A 25,451-nucleotide genomic window follows, 5' to 3' on the forward strand; every position below is an offset into this window, starting at 1 on the left:
AAGGTATAATTTAAAAAACAGTGAGGATACTATGTGACCCCTTAAAACCCCTCAAAAGACTGGGTTTATGTATCTCTGATAATGATTGATATTAACTCTCAAATCAAGGCAGTTAAACAGACATTATCAACATTAACAGAAAACAGACAGAGAAAAAGGAAATAGACTAAGGAATTAAGAGGTAGAACATGAGGCTATCAAAAGCTCTCCCTTTGTATTGTATTGACCTTTTCCAAAAAATTGAAACCACTCCTAAGCATTTACACCATCAAAATAAAAACATTACCAAAATTTTAAAGCATGCCTTCTTAAATCTTGGTATGCTATGGGTAAAACGTAACATTAACTTGCTTGTCTGCTCTCAAGTCGTAATATAAGTTTCAAATTAAGCAAGAAATGGTCAAGCACAATCTGTTAGGCTGCAGGTCTACTCCCTGAATGGGAATTAACTGCACATACAAATGGAGACAGTTCCCTGTACTGGAAAGAATGAGCAGTGTCTGAGGCCAGCCAGAGTCACCCTGTTCTGCCAGCACCACATCAACAGCTTTGCATGCCTTGTAATAAACTCCAAATGTACACTTAAATGTAAGTTTTGGATACTTACTCAAGTTAACAACAAAGAAATGCTCATGGCTTACAAACTCTCCCCCAAGAGAAGAGCAAACTACAATTCTTCAAAATTCTCAAAATCACATTTTCTATGAAAGAAGGGAAAACAGCTATTAGAAATTATCTGTTTTGTATTACAAGAACTTTATCCCTAAATGGAAACCACTAATTTTTTATTTTAAACTTTAACAGTTTTTTCTAAGCTTCCTACAATTATTGGTTCCTATATGGGAATGCAAATGCAAATTTTAGTTTCTTCCACTCATTCCTGCTAAACTGGGCAAAATGGCCATGGAATAATTCACTGTAATTTTTCTTTAGTGACACACACTTTCCACACTGTTTAAGATAAAGCAGAGGGAGACCGAACAGGCAAGATAGCAGTATCAGACAAACCAGCTGCTCTGGCGCAAGAGGAGTGGAGAGCCAGTGTGGAGAGCCCGCTCCCAGTCTGGACAGGGAGGTGAAGGGGCCTAGACAGGAGCCCCCAGAGCAACCGCAGGAGAGCACAGTCGAATTATGTCATCATTTGAACCTAATTAATACTTTAAATGATAATTAATAAAAAAATAATAAATCTTGGTCATAGCTGCCTTTATGGGGGAAACAACGAAAGCCGGGGAAACGCCCGGATTTCAGAGTGGTGGTGACCCACTTCGGCCAGGCGAGGACAGCATGTGCGGGGGGTGTCTGTCCAGGGAAACACAGCCGCCTGGACAGTCGCCAGGTCCCTCGGTGGAGGAGCTGCCTTTCAGGGCACTGAGACCCGTGGGGCTCATGGCCCCTCTCATCTTCGCTGCGCTGTTTATGTATTTTTCATTTCTGACAAGCTAAGAGTTAGAAAGGACCAAAGACCAATCCTCTTGAAATAACAAAACGAAACCTTACCAGGCCACATACACAAGACATAAACACAACCTTAGTAAATGTCCCTAAAATATTTATAAAAAATAAACCTTTTCAAGTCAGAGACGCCATATGTCAATCGAGGTTAAGCTACTCAAAAGGATGGTGTTGAAATGTATCCTCCTTTCTTGTAAAATTGAGACCTCCAAACTTGAGATTTCCACACACACAACTTCCTGTGTCCTAAGTAGACACTGAGATTTTAAGAATTTAAAACCACAAATCTCTCAAATAATCCTGTCCTAATTTTCCCCTCACAAAACATCAAATGGCCTGTCCATAGGCTCAGCACATAAGCATAAATAGGTACTTTTTTTGTCCGAAGAAGAAATTAGTAGGATTTTAGGTCTCAATGTCCAAAACAGACTACTAGCTTCCATTTGGCTATTAGTAAAATAAGCAAAGTGGTCTCTAACGCGTCACCATCAGATAGCAATAAATCCTCACGAGGAGACGTTGCTGCGGCTGCTCCTCTGATGTGGAAGGAAGTGAAAAGAGCTGACTCAGCACATGCAGCGGATCCTTCAAGTCACACACTACTGATGTCACAGGGAGCTCTGACAGCTCAGCGTCTTGGCGAGCCAGAGGTCGGGAGGTGAGCTAATAAGGCATGCAGCTGAGTCCACGACAAGGCCAGGCCTGGGAGAGGAGGCCGCGGTCTGGGGACAAGACTCCCCAGCTGCCAAGTCAGAAGGCAGAGAGAGTCTTTGTGAACGCCTGGGAGAGGGACAGCAGAGGCTTTGAAACTGCGACAAGAGGGGTGTGGGAGTCTCTCTCTCAAGTGTTATTAACCTGCTTCTTTCCACATGTGGCAAATGTATTTATTTTCCAGAAAACTGCTTCAGAGTCCAGAGTCCCACCACGCCTGGCTCATGTATGTGGGCCGCCTGTCCTCCCTGTCAGGCCTCAATCTCATACACACGGTACCATTTTCTATTTTCAGGAAATATGGTACAATTTCTGCAACAAGAAGAATCTCAAACACAGTAAGAGGAAAGTGTGCTTTGTTTTGAGAAGTTTTGTTTGCTTATAAAACTAACACAGTCTTGCATGGGTTTGATTTAATTTATTTGATAATTCCAAGTAAATACTGCTAAAAAAATTTTCTTCTGTTGTCTAAGTATCGTTCTGAGCACTGAAGCGCAACCGTAACAAAGAAGATAATTCAAAACTGCAATGCCTAATTATAGATTAGTATTTTCTTAAACACAGGCTTATCCAACAAGGATGCGATGCAATCATTAACAATGGCGGGTCACAACTGCACGGTACAGGAAATGTTAAATTTTCAAGGCAGGTTACAAAACAGTGTATAGATAATATGACCCTCTTCAAAAAAGGAATTGTTCAAGAGAGAAAGGAAACCTAAGAAGATGCAGAAATGAGTAGTCTTAACTTTATAACAAATATATAGCAACTACATGATGAGAGTAACTAGCAAAGCTTTTTTTTAAAAGAAAAAACTTATCACTGAGCAGGTTTATTTCCTAATCTAAGTCTACATTCCTAATTCAATTCACTAATGCAACACAGTTAAATGAAACAAAGAATGATTTTAATACTTGCTATTTAACACTTCTTAAAAGATGAACATAGGCACAGATTTCTCAAAAACTTCCTAAAACTAGAATCAAAATTAAGAAAGCACAAGGTTCATTTTATCCTCCTTTTTTTTTTTTAAATTTTAGAAATAATTGCTTTAAAGATAACTAAGGTGAAAAAGAAACTTGAATTTATGGCTGAATTGTCATTTACCTTTTGGTGATATATTTAAGAGTATATATGAAAACACTCTCTGAAACAGATGAGCATGTCCATTCCTTCTAGCAAAAACAGGGTGAGGAGGACGTGTAATTTCTTACAGGGGGAGGAGCGGGCTGGCTGCTCGCCCCACATGATGTTCCAGACTCTATTTTGGAACACATGAAGATAGGAATTTTCTTTCTAAAAATATATACCTTGGTTAAAAAAAAAGTGCTCAGTGATGGAAGACCAGAGTTGTTCCTCAGCTTCGTGGCACATTTTGTTTCTAGTTCAAGAAACAGTCTGGAGATGACATCGCCTGTTTATCATTTCGCATTCAAGGCAGGAACCACACACACACTGACCTTGCCCTTCGCGCCTCGTCTCCAGCATTCCCCGCAACGCCGCTGATCACCCAGCTTCTACCAAGGGGTCGCTCAAGTGATGACCCTGAGATACAGGCCAGGTGCAGGTAGGTGAGGGGCAGGCCGGACAGGCCAAGCAACAACCTGCCTGTCACCCCGGGCCACTCGGGAGGACGAAGGCCAGCGGGCACCAGCCAGCGAGCGCTGGAGGGCTGGGCCTGCCGCTGTTCACAGGAAGTCACCTCAGCTCCTGGCCCAAGAGCCAAGTCACAGTTCTCTAAGTCAGCATTTCACCACCTCCCAAATGTCCTCACTGGTGATTTCTTTCTCTCCAAATACCCAGCTTAGGCTGTGGAGAAGAGTATCATGGTTTTAAAACCTAGTTGGGCTTGGACTAGCAGAGTGAGACAAAGCCGGATACTTGCAAAACTACTGCTGCTTGGTTTCTATGGAGCAGCCGCATGACCCAGCAGGCCCTCAGCCAGCCCGAGCAGTGTTCAGGTGCCTGGGTGCTGCCTCGTGAGAGGGCGGACTGAGTGAAAGCTGAGGGGGCTGGGGCTTCTGTCACTCTTTGTTTTCTAGGAGGGCAATTGCTTTCCTTTCTCTGTGACAACACATAAAATTTCAAATATAGAAATTAATGTTACATTTTACAATGTGTTCCTTTTTAACAGAGTAAAAAACTGGCCCACTTTATAATGTTTTCTCAAAATGGCACCTGGGCTGTACAAGAAAACACACTGAGCCCCACTTTCCAGACTTCCTGATGCTTAGTTCATAAAATGTTCAGGTAACAGTTTGCTCCTTCACTGCACATGATCCCTAAATCTAAGCCTTAAACATGTAAGAAACTACTATGCATCTGTAACTCTAAAACCCTGTAACTTTGCTAAATCCAAATCCTATTCCAGCTTACCAGGATCTTTTTTTTTCCTCCAGGGAATAATCTGGGGTTCTCTCCCATATGACAATTGCCCCTTTGAGTACATAAAAAATAAATGCAGGGGGCCTCCCTGATGGTTCAGGGGTTAAAGTCTCAGCACTATCAAGCTATCACCAGCCACTGCAGCATGAGCTCAGCATGAGTTCGATTGCAGACCAGGAAGGTGACTCACATGGTGCAGCAGACCTCTCCTATCTCCCCGCTGCTCCCCTCAGCAGTGTATTTCAGCGGATCGGCCTGTTTTACTCCCCACTCTGTCTGTGGTAAATTCTCTCACCCCCCATACCTCTGACCCCAGTTCTTATATGCATAAATAAAAAAAAAAACCTTTAAAAAATATACAATAAATGCAAAGACTAGTAGTGAAATTGGTGCCTTACTTCTGAAGGCTTAGCATAACACCTATACTCTGGAAACTGAATACATTGGCTCATCAACAAAAATAGAAATTTTAAGGGCAATGATTTATCAATAAAACAAAGGTTATGCACATTACTTCTTGAACTAATGATTACCAAGTGGAAATGTAATTTTAGTTTACTATAAATTACTTTAGGAACAATAATCCCACTATATCCATGCAGAGGGGACATAGCACGAGCCCACCAAGGACATCTGTCACACGAACAGATGTCACAGCACACATGTACAGAGCCCTGTTCCTCAGCAGAACAGGAATTTGTTTTATTGTGAATGGACGAAATTTAGGAATTGCAACGGAAAATGAACTGCTGCTTTACAAAACAAAAATTACAACAAGAGTTTTAGGGCAAACACAAAGTTCTTGGTTCCACCAAGGAGTGAACAAAGACTATTCTGAATGAAAATTGAACCAAGAAACTGTGGGCAGCCACAGAGTAGACCAGAGAGATGCATGAGTGCAGGCTTATCCTTGGCCTGGATGGGTTAAAGAAGTGGTGGAGGGTGGACTACAAGTCATTTCAACTCCACTCATTCATGAAAGCAGACTGTTGCCATCCTGTTTAGAGAAAATGAAAAGCTCTTCTTAACAACCCCAGTGTGACCTAATGCTCTTTAGATGTCCTTTTAGACCAACAAAAGCTAGCAGGCAAGAAGACATTATTCACACCCTGAACCCATTCTACAAACAAATACCTCTGTGCTTTCTTAGCAGAAACAAAACCTTTATGGACAAAGGCCTCAGAGGTGTCTACAAAGTCACTTCCTACTTGTAAAAGGTGCCCTCACAGATTTCACCCAAAAGAATACATATAAAAAAACTGTAGCAGTAGAACTCTTTTAAAGCTTTGCATAAATAAATAAAACTAAATCTTTTAAAAAAAAAAAGCTTTAATAGTATTTAATTATTTACCAGGGAAGGGAGAACAATTTGCATTTTTAAAACTGATGAACTATTTTAAAAGGACTGACTCAGATGATACAGTCTACGCCTCAATTCTACAACTCTTAAGCTTTCTAAAGACATCTGCGAACTGCAACATTTTATTGAAAATATTGTGATAACAAGAAATGACTTAATAGTGGAGATGGGGCCTGCAGAAGACATCCTGATGGTAACCCCCTCTGCAATTACTACTTCCGAGAAACACAGAAAATCGGAAGTTCAGATGAAGACAGGTAGGCAGGTGTGTAAGCACTTCAGCTGTCACTTTTAAGAGTCTCAAATGCAAAGCCTTATTCAGTGAGTGTCCAACTAATAATCCTTACTCCTGAAATCTTGATTTCTCAACCAATACACCAAAATCCCACAACAGATAAAGTCTGCATGTAAAATACATTTGCACCTATAAGCTCCTCTTTACATATAAGAATGAATGAGGCTAAATACTATTTCAGAGCACATTGCAAAACCTCCTTAAGAGGTTTTGAGAAGAAAATCCTACACACTAACAACAAACAAATCAAATAAGGCAAGATTTTTCCAACAGAGTGAAGTAATGGTCATTTTCATGCTTTTACCCTCCAGAGACTAGACTGAAAAAGCAGAGTATCATGCCCAAGCGCCATTACAGAACCCCACGTCAGTCTTCTTACAAACCAATGCTGCATTTTGCACAGCATCTTTCCCAGGCAAGTCCCACAGACTCACTTAATCATCTTCCCATAATCTTATTAACAAAAGTATAATTAAACGGTCTTTGGGGTTTTGCGTTTAGTGTAGGGCACATATAAATAGCTAATGATTTCACTTAACAGAAAATTCCAGGTAACAACCAGCCTGGAAGAATGAGAAGTGGGGGCGCTGTTACTCTCCTGTACCTTTAAGTAAGGGTACTCTGCTGCACTAGGGAACTAGGCCCCTAACATTCCTATCCTCCTCATCTTTGGTTCTTTAGTTCATTAACTAGGCTACAATCACTTCTTGGTTTTAACAGAGTTTTTATAAATAGAAATTACCCAGATGACCGACTTTTCCAAAAGGGGGTTAGGGAGGAGAGATTATTGTTTTTCAAAAGAGGAAAAAGAAATCCAGACATAAAAATGCAGACTAATTAAAAATAATTATTATTCCAAAGAAACACTGAAAACATTTGGAGAACATTTAAATATCTCACAAGATGGGCAGGTATATATAGCTCAACAAAATGTACTTGCAGGAAAGTGCTTCATAATCTCAGGGACTGCACTTTTTTTTTTTTTTCCATCTTTCTTCAAACCAGAAATGTATCCATCATAATAGCACACCACAAAGACTCAAAAATTGCTTAGTGCAATGAATTCATAAATTCCCCTTTTCCCATCATAAATAAAACAAATTAGGTTTCCAGACTGAATGAGTAAGAACAACTAGCAGTAACAAGCCATCCATCTACGTTCAATGCTGAGGTGCACAATCCGCACAGAAGCAAACAAATATTGGGAAATTATTATTACTCATTGCTAGAGTTTTTCCTTCTCTTGGAGTGGGGTTGGGGACAAATGGTTTAAAAGTAAAAAGATGTAGGATAGTGACTATGCGGAAAATGACACCGTTTGTAACCTTCTGACTGCGTTATCACTGCTAAAAGTTGTTTTAGTGAGATCCCTGCAGACAAGTGGCAGCTGAGTCCTGAAGGCAGTGACAACAGAGTGTGAGATCCAGGAACGTTATTCAGACTACCCCCACAGCATCACCTTGAATGCTAAACAGAGTTCCCAGAACAATCTGCACACGCAGAGCATGGAAAACGCAGATGATGGGGCTGCTCTAAACTGTAAGGGAGGCCGTGCCTCCTACAAGCTCCCCAGTAGAACACAGGACTCCAGTCATTGGGGGACTTGTGGGGGCGGGATATGGACCCCACACCAGGGTCTTCCCCATCAGCAGGCTCCCCTCATTTGGCAAAGAAGAAATCAGCACCTCACATGCCTCTGCTGCCCAGCGAGGGGCTCCTATGCTCATGCTCTAAATATGAAATTATCTGAGACTCCTGGGGACCTCTTGATGCCTTTAACAATTAACCAGAAGGAAAAAAAATCTAAAGTTCAGTAGACACTATCTATACACATTCCAGGGAAATTTTCTACAACATTGTCGGTTCAACCCTGAACTATTTCTCAGAGAAGACATCAAAGTTAGGAGAAAGATGCCAAGTGAGAAACATTAAGGCATTTTCCGTCCCATATCCTGAAGTTTCAGCTCATACCAAGGGGAGTCTGTGCCCAGGGGCCTGAATCCTCACAGCTGGAGGACACCTAGAGATCGGTGTGTTCATGGGAAGAAAGGAGGTAGGGGCCTGCAGAAGACATCCTGAAGGTAACTCCCACTGTAATAACTATTTCTAAGAAATGTAGATAATTGGACGCTCAGATGAAAACAGGTAGGCAGGTGTGTAAGCACTTCAATTGCCACTTTTAAGTGCTCAAGTGCAGAGCCTTATTGAGTGTACAGTTAATTATCCTTACTCCCAAAATCCTACTTTTCAACTGATACACCAAAATCCCAAAACAGATGAAGTCCACATGAACATACATGAGCAAGGAGGCAAAGCCCACTTGTACAACAGAAGCAGGTACCCACTCTCTTCACCAGCACCAGGCCCCCAGCACAGTCTGCCTTGAGGACTGGCCCCTGGAAGAGGCAAGGCTAGCTCCCATTTTAATTTCCCCAGTATCCAGGACCTCTTGAGTCCTGGAGAGGTGATGACAGAAAGAGAAGCACGCAGCATGTCAGAAACAGAGAATACAGAAGGCCAGCTCCCAGCTCCGACCTGGGGTCTCCGGCTGCCATCCTGGCTATTATGAGTGATCAGTTTACAGGTGACTCAAAGACAGGAATTATACTAAATATAATGGAGGCTAAATGCAGGACTTTACATGGTGATAGCTTTGAGCAAAGGCCTGAGACAAGTAAGACAACATTTGGTAAAGGTGAATGAGGAATCAACCTGGGTTTAGATTGGATGGATGAGACAAATGCTTCAGAAGCAATTCCTTAGAAGCAACTCCTTAGAAGGAGTTCCAGAGAATAATACAGGTGCCAGAAAACCTATTCCCCTAGGGTGGCACCATTCAGAACAAAGCAGGGTTAGACAGGGCTGACCCCAGCCATCACCGGAGCATTCAATCTGATTGTGTATCCAGATTTGGAGGCACTTATACAAAAGTGAACGTTACCAAACAATTAAGAATGGAGTGGTACAGGGATGTGAAATCACCCAGTTAGAAAATAGCTAAAGGGATTGGCTAATCTAGCGGATAGCCAGAAAAAATGAAGATAGTCTTCAAACATAAAGACAGCCATGAAAGAAGAGGGGTTGGGCTCACCACATGTGGTTTAAGAAGAGGGGCAGAACCAAGTCTTAACACAAGGAAGAATTTCTGAACAATTTAAATTATCAGAAGTAAAATATTTTATGAAGCCCTGTATCAGGAGGCATTTAAAGTAATACTTCAGAATTAATTCATGTATCAGGTGGAGAAGGATCTGCAGATTCATAAAAACAATTAAGATTCAGCAATATTTTAATGACATAATAATCAAAAATCAAAGAAATATGAGCATATAGGTGACTGACTTCTAAACAAACAGATTTGGTAAATGAAAGACTAGTATTTCAAGATATAGTAGCTCAAACCTTTCAAAATGCTCCAATTGTCCCACAATTGTAAATCGTCTTCCCTTTAACTGCCCGCCCCCCCAATGCCACTCCCTACTTGCAGGGCAGGAGAAAGGCCAACTAGAAACTTGAAACAAAAGAAACATTTTTAAAAAAAGTTACTGCTGCAGTTCTTGGAGAAACCATCAACATTATCATATACATTGTCTGTCTGTCTCTCCTTTTGAACATTTTAAAAGCTCAGTTCCTTAGAACTTCAGTCTCCTCTGAAATGGTGCAAGAGCAAGTAGATAATGGGTTAAGTCCAAAAAATAAAGGAGCAACAGAGCAAATCTGGCTGCATGTTTGAAAAAGCCTATAAAATGTTACAAGCAAAACAGGAAAGCCTGTGTTAATAATGCATAAACCAAAAGAGAAAAAAAGCTACCCATTTAATGGAATCATGCTTTTATCCTTGCAGTTAAAATGAAATAAACCATGACTATTAATCTAGTAAGACCATGTAAAAATGTAATTTCTAAACATTTACTAAAAGGGGATAGCTCGGTAACCACTCTGAAAATCAAGGCCCTGTGTACAGCAGCGTTTAAACACTAAATACCAATCTCCTGGCTGAGGACGCCATTACCCACCCGGTCACCATAGCAACGCTAACAGTGTGCCCGACTTCAAAGACAAAGATGTAATTTCAGACTTCCAGCAGCCAGAGGGAGTGGTAAGAATATTCTACCCAGGCGGTGTCAGCTGATGATAAATTATAAAAATATCCAGGAAGGTTATGAGGCGGGCTGTACCACGCATTCTCATATTCCTGGGGGAAGACTGGTGGCCGTGGAACTCACAGGGCAAAAGCAAGAATAAAACAAAAAGTAAACAGGAAAGAATCTCCATGGAATCTGATTTTTTTTTTCTTTTTCAAAATTACACGGTGCAGAGTTCCGCCCTCCTTTCCTCTTGCTCTCAGGAGAAAATAAAAATAGCCCTACCATCCCCTACTGATTCAAAGCATGAGTGACTGAAGATGTCCCTGGCTGGTCCAGGGGACTTACAAAAACCTCCTCCCTAACTATGACTCCTACATCTGAGAAACTCTGGCATTTGTCAGAAACCATTTCCAGCACAAGCAGCCAGCTGAGAAGCAGCACCCAGCACCTCCAGCCGCAGGCCAGCAGCTACCTGACTCAGCCCCAGGAATCCCAGCACAGTCAAGGTACGTTTTAAGCCCTCTTAAAGGAAAGTACTGGAAAACAATTTGCAAATATATAAGTTTTTTGCATCTTCAAAAAAGAACCGTAAACGAATAAAGCTGTTTCATGATCTTGCAGCTGAAACACTTACAGTTTCTAAAAAGACAAGGCCTGTTGTCAAGAGAGTTGCAGAATCCCAGAGCAAGTAATTCTGAAATACCAAAGAGGGAACACTGGATTTAAAAGTCACTTTGAAGAGTGTCTATGAGGAGAAACTGCTGCTCCTGAGATACAGGATTTGCTTTTACATGAAGGACACCATGAATGACCAGATTGGTCAACAGATGAAATGAGGTCGTTATAGTCTCATGTTACTGTTTTATAGACATATGTTAAATTCTTTCTGTCACATTCTGGCGTATGGTCTGGGGTCCAAAAAAGCCTAAATCCCTCACAATAATAGAAGCAGGACACAGCTGCCCCTTTCCAGTAGTTCTGAAGGACAGACCCCACTTCTACCTTCCCCCACAAAGACTGATGAATGGCCAAGAAAGGGCTGGTGATCCTCGCCCTCTACCAGGACATGGCCCACACGGGCTCCCTCCCAAGTACCAGGACCGGTGACCAAGCAGGCAGAGTCTAAGTTTCCTCCACAGCCACTTGTAGGGGGAGGAGAAAGATGGGAAATCTCTCCTGCCTTCACTACTTTTCCCACGGAAACTCTGAAGGAGTTAAACTGGTTGTGAATTTACCTTTTTCTTTCCTATTTTATAAGGTACTCAATTCAAGAGGTTAAAGAAAAAACACATAAATTTTGCCACAAGGTCTAAGTTGTAATAGTTGTGATCATCAGTGAAATGTTGGCATTGTAAGACTTAGGCCTCCATCAGCCTCACCAATTAATCTTCAACTAGAATCTGGTTCCTTAGAACTTCAGTCTCCTCTGAAATGGTGCAACAGCAAATAGATAATGGGTTAAGTCCAAAAAATAAAGGAGCAACAGAGCAAATCTGGCTGCATGTCTGAAAAAGCCTATAAAATGTTTAAAGCAGTCTCCTCACATAAAAACAAACGGAAGGGCCTCCCTGGTGGTGCAAGGGGTTAAGACACAACCTATGAAGCTATCTGCAGCCACTGCAGCACAAGTTCGATCCCTGGCCAGGGAACTACCCACACGGCGCAGCAGACCTCTCCTGACTTGCCCGCTGCTCTCCTCAGCAGTGTGTTTCGGTCGATCTGCCTGTTCTGTTCCCTACTCTGTCTCTGGTGGGTCCTCTCACCCTGCGCCTCTGGCCTGTACCCCAGTTCTTGTATGCATTGATGGATGAATCTTTAAAAAAAGAAAAAAGAAAATGCTAAATTACAAAACAAAATGTCACCTGCCCCCAAAGTAAAGGGAAGTTTATGAGAAATATTTAAAATTGAACTATTTCCTTAATATGTAAAAGGGTATCTTAAGTTATTTATTAAATGGCTTTTTATCCAGCTATGTATTCTGCTTACAAAATAATCACTTTTTTTAAAATTAATGTGAAATGAAAACAGGCTCAATGATGTACTTCTTTGGGTAGAACTGCTGGCTTTATAAATCTGACAGTGAAGCTAGTCAAGGAATCAGAGATGAAATGCCAATCTCTCACCCCTGTGTGTGTCTAACCTGGCCCCTGGATAACATCCCAAGTGACATAACTTCTTTATCACTAAGAGAACAAAAAAACCGCACATAGGCACCACAGCTCATCACAGTCGCAGGACAGCCTTTCTCTTTATAGAATATTTCCCTCTATAAAAAATCAAAAGAAAAGTGATGGAACAGCCTAAGAAGAGGTTTTCACTTTGTCCCTTCTGCTTTGGTAGTCAGCAACGCAGTCTTAAATTTGATAGTTTTTCATGGTAACTACATTATGGTTGTTTATTTGCTTCTCCCTTTTTAAAACAGTTCTTAAAATTTTGTAATCTATTTTGAGAAGTCTCTGTTTACACAAATTGGTTTACTGTGGGTCAACTTAAACTCTTTTTAGATGCAAGTGGGTTACGAATTCTACATAAAAACATGATAGGACATAAAAACGTTGTTACAACAGGACTCTCCGTTGAAAGCAACTATGACATATTTAAGAACAGTGATTTATAATTCACAGGGTCACATGTTGAAAGACCTCACCCAAGTCAATGTTAAACACTTGTGCAGATGAAGAAGTTGATGTACTTAAATTAGATTAGTTTACACAGTATCTGAATCATACTATGGTGTAGAATGCCACAGGATAAAAGAAACTTGGTCAAGGAGGCTAAAAAACGCACTAATCCTATTAACCTTTACAGATTTTAATTGTTTTTATAAGAAACTGGGTTTGTAGGTAAGTTCCAAAGATCGCTGGTGATAGTGAGTATGGTAAAGCCTGCAGCAGTAACATCAAGAAATATGTTCAGTCTAAAAGGGCAACACTCCGATCCCAGGACAAGAGACCCAGAGGGTGCCCTCCCCTGCCAAATGCCTCCTGACACACACAGCTCCCACAACGTCATCGCACCCCCAGGCAGAACGGAGACAGCTGTGTTTCCTAATGTGATCGGGGCATGTCTTCCAAGCTCCCTCGCTTCTCATGTGTTTGCATTTGTGTCGGTGCCCTTATCTGACATAAAGGGGTATCTCAAGTTATTCTACTTGATTCACCGAGCTCAGTCCCCCAGTAAGGTGTGTTATCACTCACAGCTGCTTTTTCCTGGACGACACGGTGTCTCACAAGGCTATCTAACTCCAAAGTCTGCACACCCGCCCAGAAACCTAAGGAGTTTCACCAAAAGCAGACTTCGCCACAAGAAAAACAGCTCTCTACCCACGCCTCTGCGCACACATTCTTTTCCTTCTGTCTCCTCTTAGGTGCTTGTAGGAGGTGCTTTTAGGTACCCAGGAGTTGGTGAGAGCAAAGGAAAAGTAAATTCCCGTCACTGAGGACCTTCAGTTACCTCTCCTAGCCTGACAATAACCTTAGGAGTGCAGATTAGCATGAAACCAGTGGCCAACATTACACTTTTGACTATCACTACATTTCAATTGTCTAAACTACTCAACTGGAATTTCTCATGAGTGGCCAGGCTAGATGATTTTGTCTCTTCACCCCCACTTCCTCCCCTTCCCCATGCAATTTAGTGTACAATACCTAAACCAAAGGGTGCTGCCCAATGTAGGCGAAATGGTTTTAAGATACAACGTATGTTTAAGCTGCTCACAACACAGAATGCAATGTGAATGCAGAAGGACGGTGGCATTCACCTGCGTGTGTGCCCCGGGCGCTGGAGTCTACTCGGGGGAGTCAAGGAGAGCCCTTTGCCCACCCTACCCCGAAGCTGGGCCTTCAGCGCCTCTGCTCCAGCACTTCCCTCCAGAGAAACCTCTGCAACCCTAGTGGGCCGGCAGCCAGTGCAATGTCAAAGGAGAAAGAAGGCAGGAAGTAGACACACGCTGGGCCTGGACGTGAGAGTCCACGTGCACGAGCTTCATACCCACTGCATCTTCTCACACATGCCCAGAGTGGGGAGGGAGTCCAGGCAATAAAACTGCCACATGTGTGGACACACTCTGTCAACCGTGATGTGTGGGTTTCCACACACCTTTTAAAATCTAACATTCTCAAAAGCACCAGATTACTATCAAAATGTCCAGAGCTCTACAAACTCTTAAATTCTACAAAAATACAAAAAGCAAAGTAAGTCAGAAAAATGTAGTAAAGATAATAAAAGCCTCATGAAGTGACTCAGGAAGTGCCTCATCATGCAGGCCTGGCTCTGCCTGCGCACTGCTTTTGATTCTCATCAAATTTCTGGGGACTCTTCCCTACACCAACCCCCTACCACCATCATACCTCCTGGCCACTCCACCTGAAAACTTTACATAGCATCTATCCACCATCCCTTCCTGTATTTTGACCTTTTTCTTCCTCTCTATTCTCCCCGCCACCTCTGTCAACCTGCTCAGACTCGCTGGTGAGATACCAGGACAGCCTCCAAAGCTGCCTCCCTGCCTCCAGTGGCAATAAAGGCATCGTGAAAGTGAAGGCTTGGCATAAGTAAGAGGCAGGGCACAATCCACCTCTTCCCTTTTGGAGAAACAGAAGAAGGGGTGGGGAGCTGCTTTGAGGAGACAAAACAGATGTCAGGAAGTCCTGCCTATAACATTCGGGTACCTTAAACCTGGGTTCTTCCCAAAAACCTGTACACTGAGTATTCTTTTTTGTTTTTTTAATTTTTTTTATAGAGGCATTTTTTTTTTTAATATTTATTTGTTTGTTTGTTTTGTTTGTACATGCACTGGGTACAGTCAGAAGCGCGGGACAGTGAGAAAATTCACCAGAGCCAGAGCGGGGAGCAGAGGAGGCAGAAGGACCGAAGTACACTGCTGAGAGGAGCAGCGGGCGGCAGGAGAGGTCTGCGCGCCATGTGGGACCCTCCTCCGGTGGCCGGGGAGCAGCCGGGGAGCAGCCGGGGATCGAACCGGCACTGCAGAGGCTGCGGGCAGCTTCGCAACCCAGCGCTCAACCGCTGCGCCACTGGGGAGGCCCATACACTGAGTATTCTTACTCTTCTTCTACTAGTAGTTTGCAGTGTTAATTAAAAGATACTTTTCATTTACATCAAACAAGACTTTTGGAAATAGTACCCAGCGAATTATTATGTAATAAATGCATCATCATTTTGAAGCCAAAGTTTCTCTGGATTCAGAAAATTTACTGAAGTTCAAGCTCATGATCAGGGTGACCAGAAGGAGTGACTGGCTGTCCATGCTCCCCAGCACCCATACCTGGGGGCAAGCCATGGCCAGAGCAGAGCCTGATGATTGAGAATTTTCTGAAGGACAGTATCACATCAGGCACACCTCTCTGAAGGGTGGGGTGCTGTTCCAGACTCAGGCTGTTAGCCTCTCACTCTGGCCTCATTTGCCATGGAATTTCTCTGTTCTTCTGGACTCCCCTATACTCAAAACACATCAGACTCCCAAACTGACACCATGGGGACAGAGGGGGGAGGTCTGCATCTGAGAGACAGTAGCCACGGGAAGGTCCATGGCTCGCCTAGGGCCTGCCTCTGATGGCTGTGCACTCAAGTAGGCAACTTGAAGCCCCAAACAAGCTCATGTCTCCCTGCTACAAAAGCAAAGGGCGCCCAGAGTACCCCTGAGCCATCAATGGGGCTGCCAGGTGACAGCATTTCTCTCATTCACTTTCTTCCTAAAAGCATCTTTATCAGCACTTTTTTCTCATGTACTAATGAAGAGGGCTTTTGACATAGTTTCAGAGTCAGACCACGCTCTCATTTTTCAGAGGGAGACACGAAGTTGCTGAGAAGTGACGTGAATTGTCCAGGACGGGATCTGAGCAGAGATGGCCCTGCTCACCAGGGCGCGTCCTTATCAGCACAGCCCCTCTCCGCAGACACTAGCTCACCAACACAAACTCATCGTTGCTGCCATACAAGTCATTCTGAGTTATTCATTTTCCCTTGTAAGGAGGGAAAAGACGGCAAGTGATATAATCTGCTTCTACCTAATCATTTTTATAATGATCTGATGGTAAATAATATTACAGCTAAATATTTACATCATTCCAGTCTAATAATCAGGTACTATTTAAATCAAGAGAACTCTAGAAAATTAGCTATCAATAAGTGAATGCTAAAAATGATATATTTAATTTTAGGCTTGGTGTTCTCAAATGCACTGCACAAGTGTAACAGGCACAGGCTCATGCAGAGATTCCACCGCAAATGAATGCTTAGAAATCCAAATGATGACCTGATGGTGAAACAAAATGAATAAAAATAAAATGCACACACCACAATGTAACACTGGATAAAATTTAAGTCCTGAAGAAAGAGCCCACACGAGTACCTGAAATTTTTTTTAATAGACTGCATGATGAAAAAGAATGGTTGAGAAAGCTTAGTCACTTCTTTGTGGCGTAAAGCTTTTTTTCCCTCTTGTATTCCAGGCTTAAACAAAGTTCAGTGGGGCATCAAACTGCCTGTTTTAAATTATAGTCTGTTTTTTAAAATAGAATGCATGCACGGCATGTTCCTAAAGCTAGGGGGAGGGAGTGTTATTCACGGAAAATTGAAGGCTTGTTGAGTCAATAATCTTCCTTCACAGAGTAACAATTTTCAGCTAAAATTTCTTGACCCAAACAAAGGAAAACAAGACCATTCAGTTATTTTACAACAATTTAGAGAAGGCAAAAGGAAAAGATGAGAAAAAGAGACACCTCTAAAATCCTACATTGTGAGGGAAACAGGAAATTTTGATCGCCGGTAAGAATCTTCTGCACACATATTTATTTCTTCTCCTAAATGGATGGCTAATATTAAAAACAGGTACTTCCAGGGTCTCCCCGGTGGCGCAGCGGTTGAGCGCTGGGTTGCGAAACTGCGCGCGACCTCTGCGGCGCCGGTTCGATCCCCGGCTGCTCCCCGGCCACCGGAGGAGGGTCCCACATGGCGTGCAGACCTCTCCTGCCGCCCGCTGCTCCCCTCAGCAGTGTGCTTCGGTCCTTCTGCCTGCTCTGCTCTCTGCTCTGGCTCTGGTGAATTCTCTCACCCTCCCGCGCTTCTGACTGTGCCTAGTGCATGTATAAACAAAACAAACAAACAAACCAGCAAACAAATAAATAAAGCATGCCTCTATAAAAAAAAAAAAAAAAAAAAAAAAAAAAAAACAGGTACTTCCAGACTAAAAGACAAATAAAAGCAATTAGCCAGTCCACAAGTGCTACCAGGAGCTCCTGCTGGGCACTGCCTCTCGTGATGTCAAACAGATGTGGCCTTCCGTTACCTACAAAGTGGAGATCTGTACATTAAAGTCTGCTTCCCTCCTAGCTTGGCCAATATGAAGTAACAGGCAGTGAACGCCTTCCCAGGGCCAGGGCCTGCGTAACCCAGGGGAAGCCGACCTCTGAGCTCTCGGGGCGGCGGGGACCTGGAGGCGCCCTGACGAGGAGAGGCCCCGGGGAGACAGCGGCTACCCAGTTCCACCTGCTAAGAACTAAGTGCCCTTCTCAGGAAACAAAGAGCAGGCTATCATGAGAAAAGGTGGGAACCTCTACACACCACGTACAGCTTTTCATTCTAGTGTAAAAACCTACAACATGCTAACCTGTAAGAAGTTATACTCCTGACAAAGCCTCCCGCCCAAGCACCTGTGCCCAGGGGTGACCAAGCTCCACACACAATGCTCTCTCTGTCTCCACTGCTCCCCCTGGGGTACAGAGACCTCCAGGCCTTTGGCTCCTTGGTTGTCTGCAGGTGGACTGAGCAGCACCCAGCAGCCCAGGCTCTGGAGCCCTGGGGATGATCAGGATCTCAAATGCACCCGCTGAAGCTCTGCAGGCTGGGTCAGTCTCCAGGCCCCCGTTATGGCGGAATTTGTGTGCTGACTTTCCTGTTAGCCAGGAACATCGCATTTATCACCCCATCCTTAGTGAGCCTCAGGTGCCAACCACAGATCATAGTTATTCTATTATCAAACCAATATCCTGCAAATCAGTTATGTTTCAGCCTTTCTTCATCTCCCGTTTTATTATCTATTTTTTTATAGTAGTCCATTATTTTTTTGGATTTGACAGTCCAATAAAATGGGTTGAAATTCACTTCTCCCACATTTTAAATAGAAATCTTAAAAATATTATGTGGAAATGCACTTGATTAAAAGGCATTGTTTAAAATAAAATAAAATGCATTGTTTTAAAAATTAAATGAATTTTTAAAAATAACACACACTAAGTAATTATCTCTGCTATACTTAATTTAGAATTATCCATTTATTTCAACAGGACTAAAGACCTCAATTTAGAAACACGTGGCACACAAACATTCCAGTTATTTTAAAGGAAAACTATAGTTCTTTTAAATTATTAATTTAATCAAACTTTCCATATATTTAGCCTAGTTTCAGCTGGAAGAACTCCAAATTGATGAGGTTTTATTGAATATTCATATACAGAACAGATATCTAAGTGAAAGATTATTTTTAAAAGGAGAAACATACTTTTTCACTTCCCACTACCTCTTACCTGTTCAAGTATTAGCCTATATTTTCAAAATGACTACTTATATTGCAAAATACCCAAGGTGATGAAATTCTAGAATATCGCCTCTAAAAGAAATAACCCATGCTGGAAAGTAAACATTTGTCAGAATGACTATCACTCTCCCTAAATCAGGACTTTCAAGTAGGGTTGGCACATGTTTCTCTCAGCCATGATCCAAAAAGGGAAAAAAAAAAAAAAATCAACATCTCCATATAGACCAGTGACTGAAACTACATTTGAGAATATGTTATATTCTAGGTAAGCAAATGTGGTTGGAAAACCACGCAAGTGATAAATTGCATCCTGGCGTGACAGCATCCTGAAGACCCAACTCCCTGCCAGTGCTCACTCTGCGTGGGGCCAGGACCCCAAACCCCGCCAAACCCCGAGAGCAGGTCACAGTCTGCAGCCACATAGGGATGAGCAGGGCCTAGGCCCTGATACATACTTGTATTAACAAAGTTCACACTGGAGTGTTCAGGATGACCTGCAGACAATCAGCCTAACCAGCTGCACCCCGACCTTCCATGAAAATCATTTAAATCAAGCTCAAGAAACAAAAGCTTGAAACAGGTTCAGCAGTCAAAATCTCATTCCTACCCTAAAATCATTGCATAGATTTTAATTCTTGAAAAACACCTGCCAACTAACAGACTAAGATTGCTTTAGCAAATTATATTCGTGTTGGATTGAAAACTTGATGAAAAGCAAAACCCCGTTGAAATGTGCTTTTTCCAATTATTTTCCATAGGACTTATATTATCAAATCTATACACTTAAAATATCCCTACTAACCTGTCATCGATATTCATATACACTCTCAAGGAACATCACCTTCTACTCCCACCCAACACATGTCATTAAAGATGTAAAACAAAATCCCCAGGGCCTCCCTGGTGGCACAAAGGGTTAAGACACAACCTATGAAGCCACCCGTAGCCACTGCAGCACAACTTTGCTTCCCAGCCAGGGAGCTACCCACATGGCACAGCAGACCTCTCCTGACTCGCCCGCTGCTCCCCTCAGCAGTGTATTTCAGTCAATCTGCCTGTTCTCCTCACTCTGTCTCTGGTGAATCCTCTCACCCCTCACACCTCTGGCCTGTACCTCAGATCTTGTATGCATAAATAAAAATAATCTTTATAAGAAAAAAAAAGATGTAAAACAAAGTCAAACAAAACACACACACAGATTATTTTCTTAAGTAGGCAGAACACTATAGGCTAATTCCTAACCCCCACTGTTTTTCAGACTTCCAATATCCTGTTCAACACCCTTTATTTCAACGGACAACCAGCATTTACTACCTCCTTCCTTTTACAAAGGGTCAAAAACCATGTTTCATCCAAGGCTCGGTATTTCCTGCTAATTGTAAAAGCAAAAAAATGCCATAAGCAGTATTCCACAGGACAGGTAGGGTTTTTACTTAACTCAGAAAGATCTGAAAAAGTCACCTTCTTTAGATATTTCCTATTTAAGAAAGAAAGGGTCAGAAAGAGGTTCCTAATGATGGACGAGCCTTCTGAAGGTTACTGGATTACAACTGAGCAGACTGGGGGCAGACCACTCTGAAGATAAAATAAACTAGTTTTTTCTAAAATGAGATGTATTAGCAACTCTTCAGATCCGAGAGAGCACTATTTGTTTAGAACTAGAAAAAACCTCTTTTTACTTTCTTTTATACATGTTTACATATATTTTATTAACAAAGCTATCTATGTACTATGATTACTGAGATTAAGATTTTGCCGGTTCTGCTGATTTATTATAACACTTAAAAATAAGTATTACTAAGAAAATAATTTTCATGCTACTTTTAACTTAACTGTCCCAAAATGTCTACTTCTTTTGAAACTCAGGATTATCAGGATAAAACTCAAATGCCATCTTATAATAAAAGGACATGGTCTGAAAATTAACACTGCCCGCTAGTGCAGGTGCCACTCATCACTCTTCAGTAGCGGTAGCCTGTGGAGGATACAGATTCTCCTGATGTCAAGTCAGTACCTTGGGAAAGATCTCTTAGCAATTAAAAGAAAGTTTTGAAACTGGGAGGAAATGTACTTTAAAAGTTTTCACATAAATTCTATTAGAAAGACACTTACTGGATAAAACACAATAAATACAAAAATCTTAATCTGAGGGGAGCCAAGACACATATAAATAACTATAATGAGAGGAAGAACAGTAAATACCACAAGAAATGAAAATGTAACAGAACACTCAACAAAAAGTGTTTTCAATATTTGGACGGTATCTTGGAATGTGAATTAGGATGTACTCAATGCTTATAAAACAAAGGCGTGAAGTTACAGCATCCTCTAGACTTTCCACTGCATATTTCACTTGAATGCTGTCTTCATTTCATACTAATATTAAAGGTAGGAAAAACTACAGAATGTTCTCAAATTTGGACTGAAAATATTGTCAGAAAGAGTTCTTGAAGCTAATTTTCATATCGTGTGCTGACATCTGTTAATGGTAACACCAAGGGTGTGAGTATGAGCTCACCTGTCTCAACAGGGAGAAAGCAGTATGAGGAAGAGGTATAGAAATAAGTGGATATTATTTAGGGAAGTGATTCTGAGACTAGGCCTTGGAACAGAGGAAAATTAATGTTATTTGTCCTGGTTCCACAACAACACGACAATTTAAATCATGGTCATTTGCTCTATGTGGGTGCTCTGAGGATCTGAGTCTGCTGGAGAGCATAACTGTATTTGCTACTAAGTATCACCAAGACTGGGCTGGCCTGGGAGTACAGACTATCAGGTCTCGGCACTAGTGAGAGGACAGGCTAACTGAGGGGTGAAATTGCAGATCCAGAGGAAGAGCGCTGCTATGTCCTGACTTCTACTAACACAAAGTTGACTGTGACAAACATGCTGAAGAAAATATTCCATGTGCAGAAAATATAGGAAAGGTCCATTTCAATATAAGCAAAAAGATTAATACCTACTTGAGAAGCATCTTCTTATAATTACGTATATATTGCTTAAAGATAACAACTAGACATTCGAACCACTATATTATACTTTAAAAAGATGGACAGATAGGATCTACAATTTCCTTAGTTCCAAATTACAAAACTAGAGTTTGCACATAAGACAGATTGTCTTGGGGGGTGGGGGGCGGGAGGGGAAGGATTGGGGTCAGAATGGGGCGTTTGCAATTGTATGGGGGAATATAAAAATAAAATTTATTATTTAAAAAAAAAAAAAAAGACAGATTGTCTTCACCATAAGTAACAAGACAAAATGTGTATCACCGACACTTGAAAAGGGAAAATACAGCTACAAAAGACCCAACAGCAAATGCAGATGGGAAAACAAATAGCTTTTACAGTAACTACAGTATTAATTTAGCCAGGTTAGAGAAGTAAAATATTGATAAAATGTGACACAAAAAACACATGATAGAGAGCCTTCCAAAACACCAATGCATAAACTCACACCTTACTGTGCCCAACAACACATTGGTGCAGCCCACACACATGCCAATGTATCTGAAACCCCAGAGAGGCACGTTTTCCAAATGAGGCCCAATGAAGAGAAGTGGCACATTAAAATCCATTTAATGAAGCCATTTTCCATCTTAACAGGGTAGGTAGAACACCAGTTCATTTATGGCTTGTCCTTTGTTCAGTAACAGATAGTTCTACATACTCACCGTGAAATCTGGGACTTTGCTCTCCAAAAGAAAGGTTATTGAAATGTTATTGAGTCAGTGAGTTACAAAACAGAATGAAAATACCAATGAGGGTATTTCTTTTTTATAAGTTCCATGAGAATATTTGTATCATGCACATCCTTATGTCCCCTTAGGAAGTAGGCAAGGTAAAGTTAAGGAAGAAAGCAAACCATTGCATGTGTATAAACACAACAATTCAGAACATTTTAAAATAACGGCTAGATATACTACTGGTTCGTTTCCTAAAAAACTTTCTTGGTCCCCTTTCCAGCAATTGACTTAAAAAGCACTCATCCCAGGACTGAACTCTTCCGTCGGATTTCAGGAAGGCCGCACTCCACTCCCACTCTATAGGCTGTGGGGCCTGGGCGCCATTCACCCCTTCCAGCCAGAGCCACCAAAGGCAGTGATGCCACAAGCACCAGGCACAGCCAGCAACTGACCGCAGAGCTGAGCGTCTCTGAAACACTGAGAACCTGGTGGGGAAAGAGGACGTCACTGTCCGCTGCTGCCCACATGTGACCTTCCATTTCCTCAAAACACAGGCCAATTTTCACACACTCAGCAAACACTGTATTTATCAGGCGTGCACTTGCCTGCACGACACACCCACCAAGCTGTGAGTTAGCTGCTAAGGAAAAGAGCTTATAGCATAAAACACAGAATCTGTCATCTTTCCAAAGAACTAGACAATACTTCACTGAGACTAAAAAATGATCACGATATACTTCAACCACCTCCACAGACCTGAAAGCTGTAAAAGTTAGGGTCAAACACACGTGCATCAGGTTTCAAGCGCCCTGCAAGTCACCACTCACTTTCTTCCCAAGGCCCGGAATTTAGGGTAGGCGGAGTGTGCCAGCTACTCACAAGAAACATAATAAATCTCATTCAATGTAAACATACTTGAAATTCAAATTAAAGTCACGGCCTGAACCTCCAGCCTAAATAAAACTCTGAATAGAGATTAAGCTTCAAGTCAAAAGTTTCACATCAAAATAAGTATAAAAATGCGTTCGCACAGATGTATTCTTTCATTTTATAGCAAAAAAATCATATAAACTAGATAGTCTATTTTAAAAAAAAAGCAAATTAAGCACCGATTAACTATTTCTGGGCCTCACCACGACACCCCATAATACAGCCACTACTCTCTTCGATAAATGCCCCAATTGCTTAACAGTGAAAACACTTACAAGCCGCTTTTTCTAATTTTAAACTAAAATACTTTCTTTTGAGCAAAGACTGGGTGACTTCTCATTACATATGAAGTCCCAGAAGAAATTCAAATTATCACCAGATGCTTTATTTCATCATTTATATCCTTTGCCAAGTGGAAACTTCCGTAGGTTTAACTCTTCAGTTGCCACCTCCACTCTGTGACCGCCTAAGAGCCACGGACTAAAGCAAACGCAGCTGGGCGAGAGAAGCGACTCCTGTCACCTGGACAGATGCTTCAGAGCGAGGTCTGGACTCTCAGACACCTACAAATGAAACAGACTTAACCACGGCTCCTAAGAAAGAAACCCCAAAAGTAACGAATCACAAATATAGCAGAAATTTAGAAACGTCTCTCCTGAGTTTTAACATAAAGTAGAACACACAAAAGCAACAGCTTTTTAAAAAAAATACAACTCAAGACATTTCCAAATCAGCACATTAATGTCTTACTGGTAAACTCGATGGTCTTTCTTGCTGCATTAAGTTCAAGTCTTCATGGTTTGGTTTTCCAGGAGCCAGAGGAGGTTGAGACCTAGTTCCATAGCCTTCCTGAGACATGTCCTAAACAAACAAATATAAAGCACTTCATAAATATCTCAATGAGACTCTCCATTAACCAAAATGAAGTAAAGGCTTATCACAAACTACCACGTTACATGGCATACCATGTGTAAATATTACATGTTAAATGTACCACACCCATGTTACGTTTAAGCAGACATAAAAATGTTATAGCTATCATTTCTTAAACATTTATTGAAAGCAAAAATGAAAGGAAAAAAAGCAGTAAGCCATCACCTGCAAAAATACTAACAATTAACAACTAGATTGACTGTGAGCCCGCACAAGCTAAACGCTGCATCTGAGCTTCGCGGGAAGGTGACCAGTCAGTAAAAAGGTGAGGACGAAGGTCAGGCACAGTCAAACCCTGCTAGACCAAAGCAGACAAAAGTTCATGTGATTATTCAATTCTGGCTTTCGCTGAAATGCCTATACCATTACCAAAAATGTTAAAACAATTAAAGCAGACTTTATATTGTCAGCTGACTATTTAATATGCCCTCTCAATAGCCCACCAAAACAACGCAGGTATTACGCTCCCAGTATGCACAGAACCCCCTATACCCACGTGCCAGGGTCCCCAGAGAACCGCAGTAAGGAATGAAACGGCAATGGGGAACAACACACACCCCAAAACTTCCTGAGGCACTAGAAAACTGCCACAGCATGGCCTTTCCGGCATCCTGGAGAACAAATTTCCAGGAGGCCTTCTGCACGGTTTCAGTGTTGTGCCAAAATAAAATAACATAAACCGAATTCCACACACACCCCCCTCACTGAGGACCAGCCCTCCAGTGTGCACTGGGTCTGCTCAGCCACTGACCGGTCGACAGCACAGAGCCCAGAGTGAGGCAGCAGGCCGGAATGTGGACTGCTTGCTGAAGCATAAATGCCCTGGCACTGAAAGCCGAAGAACCAGTTTCTGACTGCAGAGGGGAAAAGCACGGAAAAATATCTCTGAAAAATAAAATTATCTCCCTCTCCCTGTCAGTTTAAATGTGTGTTAGAAGTATAAAACAAAAACAAAACAAAACAACAACACTAGGTACAAGTTCTCTTTCTCCTGTTAAATCCTCAAATTATAACTTCAATCTTCATGTTGATTAGTTGAAGCCCTTTACTCT

The 25,451-nt window shown here is 41.9% G+C and overlaps 1 protein-coding gene across 1 annotated transcript in view; it reads right to left on the reverse strand.

Moving 5' to 3' along the window:
* The window catches only part of ARID1B (AT-rich interaction domain 1B), a 362,313-nt gene that overhangs the window by 206,803 nt on the left and 130,059 nt on the right, over positions 1-25,451 (reverse strand). The window contains 1 exon segment of the mRNA XM_037520620.2: positions 24,217-24,327. Coding sequence (XP_037376517.2) covers positions 24,217-24,327 — 111 coding nt within the window.

The sequence above is a fragment of the Talpa occidentalis genome, unplaced genomic scaffold (genome assembly GCF_014898055.3).
Source record: "Talpa occidentalis isolate TD23 unplaced genomic scaffold, MPIMG_talOcc4v2.1 talOcc4.2, whole genome shotgun sequence".
Taxonomy (NCBI): Eukaryota; Metazoa; Chordata; class Mammalia; order Eulipotyphla; family Talpidae; genus Talpa; species Talpa occidentalis.